General features: G+C 45.6%; 1 protein-coding gene across 8 annotated transcripts in view; it reads right to left on the bottom strand.

Annotated features, from left to right (window-relative positions):
- NCAM1 (neural cell adhesion molecule 1) overlaps positions 1–16,575 on the bottom strand; it is a 313,081-nt gene that overhangs the window by 58,539 nt on the left and 237,967 nt on the right. For all 8 annotated transcript variants that reach the window (XM_025355124.1, XM_025355125.1, XM_025355127.1 and 5 more), the window contains exons 2-7: positions 11,027–11,101; positions 8,978–9,196; positions 7,797–7,940; positions 7,270–7,407; positions 6,037–6,154; positions 5,413–5,582 (exon numbers count right to left, since the gene is read on the bottom strand). In XM_025355124.1, the coding sequence (XP_025210909.1) occupies positions 5,413–5,582; positions 6,037–6,154; positions 7,270–7,407; positions 7,797–7,940; positions 8,978–9,196; positions 11,027–11,101 (864 nt within the window). The remainder of the gene's footprint in view (positions 1–5,412; positions 5,583–6,036; positions 6,155–7,269; positions 7,408–7,796; positions 7,941–8,977; positions 9,197–11,026; positions 11,102–16,575) is intronic.

Below are 16,575 nucleotides of genomic sequence, written 5' to 3'. Positions count from 1 at the left end.
CAGTAACAGAACTATACACTTTTTGTTACAAATGCCTGCTTCTACATGAAATCACCTACATAGTTCAAATATTTGCCTAAAGGTAATGCATACTAACAGCCTGTTTAGCAAATCCTTTTTTGATGGATAGCACATAGGCACATCTCAATCCAATTTGGCCAAATGTTCATAGATTTCAGTTGATGGAGTCCACATGAATGAGGTTAAACCTCGTAGGTCTCCCTATTGTGTCTTCCTCGATAGATATGATTTTCGAGAATATTACAACTTGTATTGGAAGGAATATGTGCTAAGTGCCATTGACAGGGAAATTTTAGAGGGCAAAGTAAAATAAAGGTAAAATAAAAGAAACATGAAAAACAAAAAAGGCTAATAAAATAAAATAAAATAAAGGTAAAATAAGAGCTGAATCTCTATATTGTAAAAGTCACAGAATAAAAAAATTAAAAAAAAAATTCAGCCATATAACTGAATCCGCTAAACTCAACAGTTGTTTTGAGGTCCGGAGACAATCTCAGGAAGGTTGAATTTGGGGCCTCTTAAAATCTTGTCAGACTCTGAGATCTGGACAGTGTTTTGCTGACCTTCTCCTGACCTGCGGTACTTTGTCACGGCAGCCGAAGGTTAACAGAAGACAGGCAAGGGTCAGTTGCCATCTATTAGTATTTGGCCTTGGTGGCTCCATTTCCCAGATGGCTACAGAAGGTGCATTGTATGACTCCTTAGAAAAAAGGCAAACCATATTCTTATTAAAACATGATCATGGCTAATTTTGTAGAGTCTACAGAGTGCTGTGGGAAAGAAGGCAAGCTTCCCACTGATAACTTAATTCTCTATTACTCTAGAAGCAGTGCTACTGTCAGAACTAATTCAGAAAGCTCAGAATGCCACCTTAGAAGAAGACAGTGATATACATAATTTATTGTCTAAATTGGGACTCTCTTGAGAGTGACATGAAAGGCTCTAAATAATTGCACCAGGACAAAGGGCATTAGTAGGCCAACAGGGACAAATGCGGGGTCACCCTACTGAAAAGATTTCCTCCCTCTGCATTCCAGCATCTAGAAGAATCTCTCTGGGTTTCATCTTCCTATACCCCCTGCCCTCTATTAATTAACCTCTCTTATGAGTTCTTGACTTTTGGATCCCTGTTCTATTCTCCACCTGCCTCCATGGGCCTTAGTGCCTCAGACTGTTCTACTGCACCTTTCCCCATATTTCTTCCTGTGAGTTTTCCAAGAATGCTTTCCACTAAGAGGCAGCCTTGTCTACTCCCACTCCAGTTCATGCTCCTACAACCCGAAGAAGAGCCCTGAGGCCCCTGCGTCCTTGAACAAAGAGGTTGGACACTATGCTATGGGGCATGACCAGGTGCACCTTCTTTCAGGCTGCTGCTTGTCCTTTGCTGTAACCCTCAGGGGCTGCTTGAGACACAGGGCTCCTAGCCACTGGTGAACTTGCCTCAGTCACAGAAGCATGAGACCTCAAGAGCATTTACATGAGCATCAAAGGAATCAATACAGACAAAACTTCTTCAGAGGCATGCATGTGGACAGCAGTAATGAGAATTCACTGCCAAATTTAAAGGACGAGAGGATGCACCTACTTAGTAAAAGGAGCATCTAGCTAATAACTAAGGCAACATGTGCTAGAACATGTCTTTTTCTTAGGAAAGAATGATGCCACTTAGATACAAATGATGTCATAAAGTCCCTAATTGAGATATGTCCCGTACATACTGATGGACATCCCTTCTTGAAGCCACAGGACTTCTGGGCTTTTCTTTACTATCTAAGCTACAGGCTTCCTCCCTTTTCTACCTCATTGCTGTAGATTCTACTCCCACTTAGGGAACCTGCCCCATTTCTCCCCTAGCAATGGTCCACGATGGCAAGTTGGAAGGGGATGGAGAGGGAATAAAAGGGTGGAAGAAGATGGAGCCCTAACCAGCTGGTCCCTCCCAGGTGGCTTCCTAGCCCTGTATTAGTCTCTTCAACCAATGGGGAGGCCAGTGGAGGAGGAGAGAAAGGAGGATGAGAACGGGAGGTGGATGGGAAAAGGTGGTGGAGAGGAGGCACCAGGTTCCTTCAGGGAGGCTGTATGAACGCAACTCAGACTATGACAGGGGAGGATTCCCGTTCTGAGTGGACTCAGTGTCTACAAGTCTATGATTCCTGCCCTGTCTCTTTGGGAGCCCGGCCATCTCTTCTCTGTTTGTCCCACTATGCTCCCTATTCTTCTAGCTGCAGTTTTGGGAAAGAAATTGTGAAATGTGTGTGTGTGTGTGTGTGTGTGTGTGTGATGAAGAGGGGTGTATGTGTCCAAGGTGGGGGGTGGGAAGACAAATCTTGTCTTAGCAGTTTCCCCCCGCTACTCTCCCTGCCTCATGACCTCCTTCCGTCGACCTGGCCCACTCTCTTCCCTCTACCATGGTCCCACATAGCCCTGCAGTCACTGCTCTGGGGCAGCCATCACCACCAGAGAGGCCTGGAAGAGAAGCCGAGATCTGTTCATGCCTAGCCAAGTTGGGACTGGGTTGCCTTTGCAGAGAAACCATGAGCTACCTGGTGGTGCAGGCAGAGTGCACTAATTCTAGTTTTGCCAGACACTCCCTATGTAATTCAGATACAATATGTGTTCTGTTGGGTTTTGTGGAGTTAACAACCATCACTGTTAGATTAGAGAAGGGACTTAGGAGCCACCTGCCTCGGTCTGAATCCAGAGGCACCTCATCCCTCTGGGATCAGGTTCCTCCTTTGTAAAACGGGGATAATAATAAAACCTACATCATAGGGGAGTGATGAGGATTAAAAGAGTTAACTTACAGATAGCACTTCACAGAGTGCTTGGCACATTATAGATGTTCTGTTTGTGTTTGATATTATTATTATTATTACTTTACGGAGTTAAAGTCTAAAATAATATCCAAAACACAGGTGATGATCGTGTCTCCAGGCTTATCTCCCTGCCACATATGTATGTTTGCTTCATCACATAGAACTAATGACAGTTCCTCCATTTATTCAATCTAGTGCCTACTGTATGCGGGCTACTGTTTCAGGTGCTGGGGATGTATCTGTGAGTAAAACATACACAGCCTCTGTCCACAAGAAGCTCCCATTCAACACAGCCTGTGCTTTTCTTGCCTCTGTGCCTGTGCCCAGGCTGCCTAAAATTCTCATCCACTCCTTCAGCTGGGTAATTCCTACTTATGAAATAGTACCTTTTAATGACTTCTCTAACTTGCATCACACAGGACCAGAGAACTTGCTTCCTACAAAACACTGTGCGTATTGCTATTATGAAGTCATAACAACGTATTGTCGTTTCAAATTTCAGCATTGACTATCTACATTAGCCTGTGAACCTACTGATGAGAACAGAGTCCATGTTATTCATCTTCTAAACTTGGCAATGACTGAGTCCATAGCAGTCACTCAAATGTTGCTGACTGACACTGACTATTGTAACGTTTATGCTTATCCATTTATCTCCCTCTTTGTGCTTCCCAGGGTCAAGGGATGATATCCTACTCATCTCTGTAGCCCCTCTGTCCAGCAACAATGGTGATCAATACACATTTATTAAATGAAGAGATGAACAAATGCATCTATCTTTTTCTATAATACAGAAAAACTTACTAAAACCATAGTGATTGGGGAAGATCAGTCTGAATCCAAGAAAAGACTTTCAAGAATATTTTTCATGAAGTTTAGCTTTCACTCTCAAATACATACAGTTAACTTGAACCAAACTGATAGCCTGTTTCTAAACCCAGCTGTTTACTACTGAATAACTAGCAGACTATTTGCATATAAAGTCTTGATTTTCAAGGGTCTGTGTTTATGAACAGTTCTCCTGATCAGGCTGAATAAGCAGGTCCCAACCCTGATTCCCGGGTGCACATTTTAATGACCTGGGGGCTCCATGCACCAGAGCTGCCCCTCAGACTGGCACCTCCTCAGCAGCGCTGTCTACAGTAGACCAGTTTATCTGTGTGCTTTGTTTTTTTTTTTTTTTTGAGACAGAGTCTCGTTCTGTTGCCCAGGCTGGAGCACGGTGGCACGATCTGGGCTGACTGCAAGCTCCGCCTCCTGGGTTCACGCTATTCTCCTGCCTCAGCCTCCCAAGTAGCTGGGACTACAGGCGCCAGCCACCACACCCGGCTAAGTTGTTTGTATTTTTTAGTAGAGATGGGGTTTCCCCGTGTTAGCCAGGATGGTCTTGATCTCCTGACCTCGCGATCCACCTGCCTTGGCCTCCCAGAGTGCTGGGATTACAGGCTTGAGCCACCGCGCCCGGCCCTTATCTGTGTTTTCTAAACAGACGTGCGGAGAGACTCGAGGGCCATTAGGTTAAATGTTTCTCTGCAACCAATTATTTTTTCAAGATCAGGTCAAAATGCCTTTCAGTTCTGAAATGAATGGAAGTTTCCTGAGTTTATGAAGATGAAGTGAGCAGGGATGTAGGGGCTCTTCTATGACACTGTTTCACACAGGCCAGGGAAGGAAGCAAACATGGCAAAGCAGCCAGCCTGTCGGCCACTAAAGTTACCAAGGGCCTATGCCAAGTCTGGCACTGTTTGGAGTCGCAGGGATAACGCCGTGTATGACAGCCAGGGTTCTGCTATCTTGAAGTTTACACACTAGTAGAGGTAGGAGACAGACAATCCCCAAAACAAATATGCAAATGACATGTGTTCAGGTACTGTTAGGTACAGAGAAGAAGATCCAGTAAGAGTCACGAGAAAGAGATGAGTGGAGGTGGGTGGGGGTGGTCACAGTGCAGGGGGAGCTGAATTAGCCAGGGCAGTGGAGGAAGGAGCCACTGAGAAGGTGAGTTTGAGTTAAGATCTGAATGGTGGATCAGAAGAAGGCAGTTCAGAGTGGGTCAGAGGGAAAGACAGTCCAAGCAGAAGGGATACCAAGGGCAAGGACCCTGAGATGAGGAACAAGCTTGGTGTGTCTGAGCGACATGAAGAAGGCCTGTGTGGTCGGAGAACTTTACATGTGCAGCAAAGTGAAAGAGATGAGGCTGGAGAAGAAGGTAGGGGCTAGTTCATGTCTGGTCTCGTAGGCCATTGCAGGGAGTCTGGCTTTTATTCTGGTTGCCATAGGGAGCCACTGGAGGCTTTCAAACCGATGAGTGGCATTTAGGTCATTCTGGCTACTGTGAGAGAAGGGAATGAAGTGGACCAATAGGGAGAGTCAGGGAGGCCAGGTATGAGACCGTCCCACTGCCCAGGTGAGGATGATGGTGGCTTGGACTAGGGCTTAGGTGGTGGAACTGGCAAGAAATGGGTGCACTGGGTTATGTTCTGAGGGAGAGTGACCAGGGTCTTACTGATGGACTGAATGTGCAGAGGAAGAGGAATTGTGGCAGGGCAGTGACCTGGGCCCCCATTGCCCTTACCGAAGACTTTGAGGTGGATGGTCGCATCCTGCTCGCCAGCCTTGTTCTCAGCAATGCAGATGTACTCAGCCTCGTCGTTCTTATCCACCTTTTTGATGGTCAGCTGGGAACTATCGTCGCTGAAAATGTACTTCTCGTCATCTTCCTCTTGCTCTATCTGTTCCCCATCCCTAGAGTGTGTAGAAAGGCAAAGTAGCATGATTTCGACCACAGAAGTAAGACGTTTATTTTTAATTAGGTTCCATAGAATGCAGACTGAGTCAATGGGAAAGACTCCTCAGTCTTCACAAAAAGTTAAGGCACCAAGTTGAACGTCCACAATCACCCTTTCTTCCTCTATTCCATCCTCTGACTATCCAAGAGCTGCAACTGTACCCACAAAGGTTTAAAAGTGGGCTCCCAAGACCACACCCTCTGGCTCTAACTCTGCCCCTACAAGGCTGAAATTGAAGGAATAATCAATGCACAAGCAAGAGAATCTTATAGAAAAGAGTCCATTCTTCTCCTGAGGTTGATATTCCTAAGAAGCCCACATCCATTTCACTGAGACACTAACATGGAGCAGACTTCATGATGCCCCATTCTCCTCTAGTCCATGATAAAAGGCATGAGCCAGTGTCTTACTTTGTCCAGCTCATGGTGGGTTCCGGGAAGCCTTCGGCATCACACACCAGGGTGACGGACTGGCCGAGGTTGGCGGTGGCATTCACAATGTTCTGCCTGGCCTGGATGGTGGGTGGCACTGAAGGAAAAAAGGGTGTCATGGGGTGGTTGTGAAAATTTGGAAGAACCCAATGGCCTGGAGAAGAGACACCACTCCAGGTCAAGAGTTCTCAGCCTGTGGGACAAACGTCCCGTGCAGCTACAGAGTTAGTGTCAGGAATCGAAATTCGTGTATGTACTAAATAACTTCTGCAAACTGAATAGACAGTTCTCCTACAAACATGCATTTTTTTGTTTTTCATTAGTTGAGAAGCTATAATAATACATTTTATTCATGTTAAGATGGTATTTAATTTATAGTTGCTATTTTTCATTATATATTTTCTCAGTCAATGCATACTAAACTTAATAACTACTAGAGTTAGAGGAACTCGATGTTAAAAAGGGGCTCTTCATACTGGAAAAAGTTGGACATTACTGCTCCCAGTGGTTAAATGGTTAACACCAATTCGAGTGCATCAGCTACAAAAAAGAGTGCCATTTGTCTGGGACTGTGATAAACAACCTTGCACAAAACTGTTTTTTACCAAAGGAATGAGAGGGGGAGAGTTTGGCCAAAAAAAAAAAAAAAAAAAGAAGAAAAAAAAAGAAAAATGTGTCAATAGTCAAAACCACTCAACCCTGATTTACTTATTTTCTTAGTACTGACATTATAATTTCCTGTAAACGTCTTGTAAATGTCAGATCGATTCCATGGGTGTGTTTATTTGACACTGCAGATTAAGATTAATAAGCCTATGGACCACAATTCTGACTATTCTGAGGCCTGAGTTGACTGTAATATTTTCTTTGAACATTTAAGCAGAGGACTAACTTCACAATTATGGTAACATCAAGGACAATGAGGATTAATAGGTAAGCAGTGGGAAAGTTTTTAGTGCTGCAGAACAGTGAAGGACATTCAATTGCTGCACTAACATCCCCCATAGTTGACAGAAGATCCAATAGGCAAGTATATTAAAAAAAAAAAAAAAAAAGAAATCTAGATGTTAAGGTGGGGAGGGTATTTAGCTGAGAGGGATGATTGAGTCAGGACAGGATTTAGTTTACAGACCAAAGAGGAAGTTAAGAGAATGATTTTGGAGAACCAAGGTTGTAGCAATGCAGATATCAGGAAGAACGGGATCTCCTCACCATTCACAACGACCTGAATGTCCTTGAAGTTGATCTCCCCCCGTGCCAGGATTCTGCCCTCACAGCGATAAGTGCCCTCATCTGTTTTCTTGATGCCCCGGATCTGCAGGTAGTTGTTGGACAGGACTATGAATCGGACTAGAAGAGATAAGAGGCAGGTTCATCCAAGAATCAGTCAGAGAGCTCTGGTATCTGCAGATAGGGGGCTGAGTCTCTTTCCTGTTTCCTGACTTCAGTCTTAGAAGGTGGGGTTTTAAGCCCAAATAAGAAAATGTGTCCCTGGCTTTGAAATACAGCCAAGAGTAAATGTCTATTAGAAATTTGTCTTTTGTACTGGAGAGAAAATCAAGTACCTAAGTATACCAACTTCAGATATACATCTATTCAGGACCCAGAAACTGCATGAGGGCTCGGGCGCACATGAATCTGAGTTTGGACTGGAATGCCTCAGGGGTTGGTACAGGTGAAAAAGCTAGGGAACTTGGTGCCCTGGGGAAAAGGCAGCTGCCAGGAAATTCAGGTCTCACCATCTTTTTTCAGGATGACATCTCGGCCTTTGTGTTTCCAGATGATGGTCGGCGGGAGGGAGCTGACCACATCACACACAATCACGGCATCTTCCCCCTCCCGGAACTCCTGTGGGGTTGGCGCATTCTTGAACATGAGTTTCTCTGGAAAATGAGCAGAAGAGTGAGGGAAAACAGCTGCTTCTCCCACAAAGATCCCCTTTCACTAGAGCCATGCTACCTGGACTTGACTCCTGGGCAAGTCTCGATCCTGATGTACAGCTGTATAAGAGGGGCACCCTCATAGACGTCAGGCAGAGCAGCTGGCCCAAGCATAGGTTGCCAATGCTTGGCAACCAATATCTGCTCACTGAGTGCTAAATTTATCACATTTTGTGCAGAAAAGGGCCTACAGAACGAAAGGAATATCTTCACCAAGGGTTCCTTGTCATGCAGGATAATGCCAGTGAAGCACAGGTTATAGGTAGAATGAACTGGTGGAACATCCATTCCACAACGAATAGTAAGAGTCATCAGTCCTTTTCTTGTCTCCTATTCAAACTCCCAGCCCCACCCCAACTTTCTACAGCAGAGAGAATGCTGATGAAAAGAATAGAAAAAAACCATATTTAATGGCAATAAATACCGTACTATCAATACTGTTCCATTAGCTGTCACCCACCATTACTCCAACCACCAGGATGGATGTGTGATATTAATAACAAGGTAACAAGATGTCACCCTCAGATGGGGTTTCAGAGGCAATAGGAACTGCCTGCTCTGAGTGGCGAGAGTGTTCAGATAATGATCCCCCACCCCACTGAGCCCTGGGCTCCATTACCAGCAGGGGAGAGGGAAATAAGAAGGGAGAAGAGCCCAAACTGTAGAACAGTCAGCCAACATTTGGGGAAGGGATGGAGAAACCCGTATCTGCCCTCTGGATGGAGAAACCCGTATCTGCCCTCTGGGAACTGTGTAATTTGAATTTTGAGAATGAATGCCTATGGGGGAGTAGCTGCGACCAGTGTGAACCACGGTTGTGAGTTCTGGGTTGGCCAAGGTCAGAAAAGACTTAGGGAGAGAGAATGGGACTGGTCAGGCCCTCAGCTGGTCCCTCTATCATCATTTCCACCTTTCTACTACCCACGTGTCTCCTTGGCAAGGAGAGGCCAGAGAATGCAGAAGAAGAAGGAGGCTCTTACGAAATATCTTCACGTTGACAGTGGCCTCTGACTCACTGCCATCCTCGCCCGTAACCACACACTTGTAAATGCCGGCGTCGTCGATGTTGGCGTTATAGATGGTGAGGGTGGAGGAGGAATCATCATTCCACACCACTGAGATCCGCTGCTGGTTTGGGGTGAGCTTTTCTCCATTGGGGGAGAACCAGGAGATGTCTTTATCTTTGGCATCTCCTGCCACTAAAGAGGAAGAGATTATTTTTAAGCTACTGAAGTTGAAAAGACTAAGTCCCCTCCAGACTGACAGTGGCTGATCAGTACGAGTTACTGAACAACGGATCAGTCAAGTCTTGAACATCAGGGAGGGGCGAGTATGGCTGCTAGAATGACGTGCAGCCCTTCTTCGGCTTCTGCATTTAACTATTATATACTTAACACCTCTTACAATATTTGGAAAGAACTCAACAACCACTTGTGCTAGTTGTTATCATGATCCTATCCCTAATGATGGAAGAGAAGAGATATTTGTTGAGAACTACTGTGTGCCGGGCACTAAGCTAGGAACACACATGCCTCACAGAACGGGTAACCAAGGGAATTCGTGTATTTAGGATTTGGGCTCCAGAGCCTGACTGGTCTGAGTCAACTGATCAGCTTGTTTTCGAAGCCTTGGATAATGGGTCTCCTGAGCTGCAGGTGAGAAATACTGGCTAGTATAGGGGTGCAGATTCCAACCACTTTTTATTTTTTATATTTTTTTCCAGCCACGTTTATTCTAGCATCTGCCTGCACAAACTGGCATGACTGTCATTTCAGCACCCCCTGCTCAGACAAATTCATTTCCTTGCATGCTTCAAAGAAGGTGGCCAGAACCACCCCTTCCTTTCCCCAGGCACCAATGAGGAGGAACAGACTGCGGTGGCTGAGCTGCCCCGGCACTGAGCTAGAACAGGGCTCTGACACTGACACTGCCCAGGACACTGAGCTGGAAGGGCGCTCAGATCCGGCAGACGTGGCTGCGCCCCCTGCCTCTTTGCATGGGGCCCTGCCTCTTCACATGGCACCCTTCTCAGCCCGCACCACCCAGCCCTGCACAGATGCTTAGTATGGAAATGAAGCAGTCTTCCTTTCAAGGCCCATCATGTTTTCAATAAATATTGCTATTTGCAAGATGTGCTGTGGGCTCCACGGCTGCGTCTCCAGATCATTGAAATTGCTGTAATGAAGGCAAAGCTGGAGTGAACACATCTGACGGCCACAAGCCACCTCGTCCGCGCAAATCATGACAGCATTTAAAGGCCCCTCCCTGCCAAAAGCTGCTCGCTAAATGTCACCGTTTATACGTAGCTCAGCTCTTTCCTCGTTCTTCCATGTTCTGAATCCCAGTCATGTCACATACGAGAATCTGAGGCTTAACTTGAAGCCTTTTCCTCCACAGGATATTTTCTGATAATTATCTGGGCTGTGGAAATGGGGCATGTTTTCTAAATGTAAAACAAGGTCACCAGGTCTGGCATATCTCAGAGCTCTGGTGGGGACCATGGCACAGAATATTGATATTCACAATAGACCTGGTAAACCCAGGATATATGTCCTCACAAGAAAAGCCATACCAGTATTCTATTTACCTACAGGCAAGTTTTAGACTTAGATTTTCAAGCTCTGGGGAATTCTAAGAAATAAGCCTTAAACAGATCCACCAAAGTATTATTTCTGAGCCAGTGCTGTTCTCCATTGTCATTTACAGAACTCTGAATGTATACAGAACAGGAGATGTGGGATGATTCACTATTCTGGAAGTTGTGCTGATTTTCTTAAGAAAACTCCTAGACTTCCTCTGTAGTCAAGGTGAAGTCTAAGTGACGGATTTGCTATGTTGAGGCAGCCTTTTGCAAAAGGAAGGAAGAGGCCCTGGCTCTTAAATGGCCACACTATTGACCCTGTAATAGCGCGATGCCAAGAATTCTAGGTGTGGCGTGACCAGCCAGCTCACATGGCCTGGGGGCTCCTGCTCTACCCGGTGAGTTTCTGAAGCAAGTTCTAAAATGCAGCTGCGCACTGGGCACTTGCCTTGGCATAAGAAGAATTTGGACTCTCCAACGCTGATCTCCCCCTGGCTGGGAACAATATCCACCTGCAGAGAAACTGAAAAAACAAAACAAAACAAAACAAAAACAAAGTCCAGTTCAAACATACATTCCACTTTTCAAGAATGAAACCCAGATCTTCCATTCAAAAACAGGCTTCCCAACTGACTTTAAGAAAGAGTGAAGGGAGGAGGTTGTGTGGGGTTTGAGAACTTGTGCCACCAACAGCCAGGGCCATGTGCTGCCAGGCAGAGACACGGCCCAGACCATTCTCCTATGGAATGGCTATTTTCCATCAGAGACTGCAAGGTGCCCTGGGAGATTCTGGGTGATCTCTACCCTAAATGTTTCCAACCCCTTGAGAAGACTTATGATCTTGTTCCAAAACAGCAGCATCCTGGGATTCACAGAAATGGTGACCCAACCAATTCCTTCTGGATGTCATCTGAAGTGTCTCCACAGCTGTGTCAAGTGCAGGAAGCCTGCACTCCAGAATCAACCTCAGGGGTCTCCTGCCAGTTCCCCACGCCGTCCAGACACAATCACTAGGAGGGCTCACACTGATTTTGAAGTGGGGATGGTCAAGGGTAAATGCTCACCTTCCCTCATGACTACAGGACCAACACGCCACTTTCCATAATATCACCACCCCAATTACTCAGACACCCTTCGGAAATTCTGTAGCCCGTGCCCTGCGGAATTCCCTGGGTCCCTTGGCTACTTTCCCTGAAGTTTTATTTGAACATCCGTAGGCTCTGTCATTCCACTGCACCGATAAGACAAAATACACTGCGCCAGATCTCACAGATCCCTGTGTTCATCTGCTCCTCGTTTATCTGCTGGGAGCAGATAACCATTCCTCATGAAAATAGAGTTTTGGGGTGGAAAAATGCTTTATTTCTTTGAATTCAACTTCTTTCTGCCTCTCCTCCTCTTAAGTAAGCCCCAAATCTAAAGGTAAACAGGTATTTGGTTCAGTGCCTGAGGCTTCTTCAGTCCAGTAGGAGGGAGGGGCTTGAACAAAACAGGCCGGGGAATGGAGATTCAGTGAGCCCTTCCTTCCAACAGCCATTTTCTTTTCACAGTAGAATGGAGGCAATGCTCGTTGCCATGGTGACCGGCTCGCAGGCAGAGCTGCCGCAGGTCTTGGTCTATGCTTATTTGATGGAGAGACTACAGTTGTCCTCAGCCGACTGCAGGGATTAGAGGGCCTGCTTGGGGTTGGGAAGCGGGTGAGGCCTTCCTAACCATGCCAGCAACAGACAAGGCAGGTCATGGAGAAACCCAGCAGAGCCTTTAGAGAGAAAGCGGTGATGTGGTGGAGACAGGGATGGAAAAGGGAAAGAGGAGGGCGTAAGGGGAGAAATGGGGCCCTGGGCAGAGGCAGGGGGAAGATGCTGAGCTGTCCTCTGTGAAAATCAGAGGGGAAAACCCAGACTTCCAAAAACTGGTTTGGAAGAAATAGAGTAATGCAGGGCAGCTAGTTTCTCCCCCGCTCAGACCACCACTACCAGCTCCCTGAGGCTCAGGACTAATTCTTGCCTGAGAGCAATAAAAGGTCTTCCCCTACCGCTCCACACAGAGCTGTGCTGGAATTCTGCACCGCAGGGTCACTGCGCGCAGGTGCAAGTGTGATTAGCTGTGGCTGCTTTCTCCTGTCATTCTCCTTAGGATGGAGTTCAGGTGCCACTTGATTCTACACTGTGAGAGCCCAAAGGGGTCTCAGACATCACCGCGTCCTGCCTCCTCATGTTCCAGATGAGGAAAAGGTGAAGTGACTTCCCTCTGGTCACTTCTAGCTAGGGCTAGCATGCCCCAGAGTCCAGGCCTCCTGGCTCCAGGTAGGTGTTCTTTCCACGATGCAATGCTGCCCCTGCACAGAGGGCAAAACGTTTCCATTAACTAGAATACACCATCTGGGGACCCCAAGTAACCCTTGGATTCACTATCCCTTAACAGAACACAGACAACCCATGAATTGATAAGGGCCCATCGTATCTTGGGAAGCATGGAACTTTACAAGAGAGCTGCAGGCCAGTGTTATCCATGCTGGGGCCAGCCAGGACCTTCCCTGTACTTCCTGCGGCTTTCATTCTCTGGGGGATACAGGCTTATGAAGCCCAGAAGCTGTGTCTACACCATGGTCACCTAAGTCCTGATCTTTTCTGGAGTTCACTGGGGCATTCCTGAAAGAATGAGAAGCTGAGTCCCCCCGAGAAAGTTTGCTGGACCATATGCTGAATATTAGCAGCCAGCTTCAACATATGGATCCTGTTACCCTCGTTCAGCCCTTACTGCTTTGAGAAGGATATTCTTATCCCAAGTGAAAAAACAGCCTTCATTTGTTCAGCTCTTTTCAAACAGAACGGGACTCTCAAGGGGCAGGAGAACACAGCAAGGCTGAGGAGTTTTCATATACAAATGCAGCCAGGATCTATCTCTGGGCCATGAAGAGAAAAGGGAAACAAGGCTTTCAAAGGAATTCCCTGCTTAACAGGATCCCACGCACACATTTATCATCACAGAAGTTTTTAAAGGAAGAGATATCCATTTAGACGCCTGGCCTTTTGCACACATGGAAAAGCTAGTGATTCCTCCCTCAAAACACCAGAGACAAAGCTGGCCCAGAGGAACCCCAGGCTCTCTGGAAATCAACGCTTGGATGTTTTCCACTGCAGCACAATGGCTGATCATTCTTCCCCAAACACTAAGCGTTGAAATACTAGGTTTAATGATAGTAAGTGGAAATCCTGCTTTGATCTCAAAACTCCTTCCCTCCATTGCTTGCTGCCCGGTCCTTTCCTATTCTGTTACTACTTTCATTGTTCCCAATAAAAATTCCTACCTCAACTTTCACCTTTTATTTTCAGTTGCATGTGTAAGTGAAATTTCATCACTAGGCATAACCCCACCTTAAAAGGCACTTATGTAAACATTTCTCACAGACAAAGTATCTCATCTCTTGCTTTCCATAAACACTCCTTGCGTACATACTGCATCATCTTAGCTGGATTCAAAGACACGTGCTTATGAACCTAGGTGTTGGGCTGGGCAGGACCCAGGGGCAGGGACGAGAGGTGCTTCCAATAGCGCTTCCCATGCCTCCGAGAAGCACTCATCCCCCAAGGTCTCTTTTGTAGACAGTTCACACTTTCCAGTTTACAAAACACACTTCATTATTTCATCAGACTGTTCTGAGGCATAAAAAGGCCAATATTATTCTCTCCACTGTATGAACGTGGAAATTGGGGCTCAGAGAAATAAAATAACTTGCTCAGGGTCCCTTAGCTAATGAGCCCTAAAACCAAGATGAAAAATCATGTAATTCTAAGGCTTGAGCTCTTCCCCTAAACCCCTCAACTACTGTAACCTTCTGTCCATCTCCAAATAGGTTTATTATAACCTATTAGTTACCATTTACACTCTTTCCAAATCATGGGCTAGAAAGAGCACAGTCTTTGTACAAAGATCTAATATCAGTCGGGCGCAGTGGCTCACGCCTATAATCCTAGCACTTTGGGAGGCCGAGGCAGGCGGATTACAAGGTCAGGAGATCGAGACCATCCTGGCTAACATGGTGAAAACCCATCTCTACTAAAAATACAAAAAATGAGCTGGGTGTGGTGGCACGCACCTGTAGTCCCAGCTACTCGGGAGGCTGAGGCAGGAGAATCACTTGAACCTGGGAGGCAGAGGTTGCAGTGAGCCGAGATCATGCCACTGCACTCCAGCCTGGGTGACAGAGCAAGACTCGATCTCAAAAAAAAAAAAAAAAAAAATCTAATATCAAGTTGCTGCCATCATTTCTCTCCCGGTTAACTATAACTGGCTTCTTTGCTCATAGATAATCACAGCATTCTAGCCCCTATTTTACATATGGGTAAGGGATGCTCAGAGCCATAAGTGATTATAACGATAGGCTCAAGATTCAAGCCTGGGTTGGAGTCCCAAGTCCAGCCATTTCTCCCACACTATTCTATCCCTTGTTCACAGACAGAAAAAAAGGTTCTGTCTTTTGAGAACCGAACAATCTCCCTCTCCCCACCTCAGTTGAGTAAAATAGCCCCATGGGAGACTGATGTATTTTGAAATGTGTTTTCTGTTTAAATGTCTTTTTTTATTTTAAATTGATGCTATGTTCTGAAAGGAATGCCAACTCTTTTAGCAAAAGGCTTCAGGTGTAAATAGATGTTTTGTAACTCCCAACTCCCTAGCAGAAGTAGGCTATAAAGTCTCAGCTGCTGAAGAAAAGTGAATTAAAATTTAAGTTTCTAAAAGATGCTCAGGTGCTTATCAGAAGATGTGGGCAAAGCAACAGAGAATAATTTGTTCTGATTTCAAAAAGAGTTCACATGAATCAGCAACTTCTTGCAGTAGTTTTATTTTATCGGTTTTCTTTTCAGATTCCAATGGGCTTGAGGAGGGAAGAGCTGACAGCAGACAGGGAACCAAGGTCTCTCCCGTGGTTAATTGAAAATACTTTCTTGTCTAGATGTTACAAAGACACTGGAGGCTGAGGAAGACATTACAGATGTTTAGGGCCCAGGGTCAATGTAGACACACCTGAGCAAGATGCTCTGATCACCAATTTAAAGAACAGGTGAAACACAGAGGATGAATCTCATCAGTGACTATGATGAGATAAGGGAGTTTTCTATAATCTATTTAATAATGACCATGGACTTTTGAAAAAGGCATTAAATTACAGCTATATGTTTGTCTTGTTGGCTATCATTCTAGAAATGAGACTTAAGTATTGCTAAACATAACCACTATAATGGAGAATTGGTTTTGTATTTTTCAAAGCATAACTGAATTCTAAGGTCTCTTTCATTTGGCTACACCTGTGGGAAATCCAGATGCTCAGACCAGGAGCATAAGAATGGAGGCAGTGCCACTTGCCTGGGATGGCAAGATAGTTTGGCTCTGTGTCCCCACCCAAATCTCATCACGAATTGTAATTCCCATAATCGCCACGTGTCAAGGGCGGGACCTGGTGGGAGGTGATTGGATCATGGGGGCGGTTTCCCCCATGCTATTCTCACGATAGTGAGTGAGTTCTCAGAGATCTGATGGTTTTATAAGGGGCTCTTCCTGCTTTGCTCATTCACCCTTCTCTTTCCTGCTGCCATGTGAAGAAGGTCTGTGCTGCTTTCCCTTCCACCATGATTGTAAGTTTCCTGAGGCTTCCCCAGTCATGCAGAACTGTGAGTCAATTAAACCTCTTCCCTTTATAAATTACCCAGTCTCAGGCATTTCTTTACAGCATTGTAATAACAGACTAATACAGATGGCTTGCTCTCATTATTAGCAAACTTCTGGAGGGAAAACAAAGGGTCTTTTCTCCACCAAACCTACAAACTCAATGAAAGCGAAGTGGAAACGAATGTGGTCACACTACAGAGTGGTTAAGGCCAAGGACACCAGGCCAGACTACCTGAGTTTGAATCTCAGCTCTGCCACCTATTAGCTTTATGATCTTGGCCAAGTTATTTTAATCTCTCAGTGTCTCATTGGCAAAACAGGGAAAAA

The sequence above is a fragment of the Theropithecus gelada genome, chromosome 14 (assembly GCF_003255815.1).
Source record: "Theropithecus gelada isolate Dixy chromosome 14, Tgel_1.0, whole genome shotgun sequence".
NCBI classification, from domain to species: Eukaryota; Metazoa; Chordata; class Mammalia; order Primates; family Cercopithecidae; genus Theropithecus; species Theropithecus gelada.
This window is presented reverse-complemented; position numbering and strand designations above follow the sequence as displayed.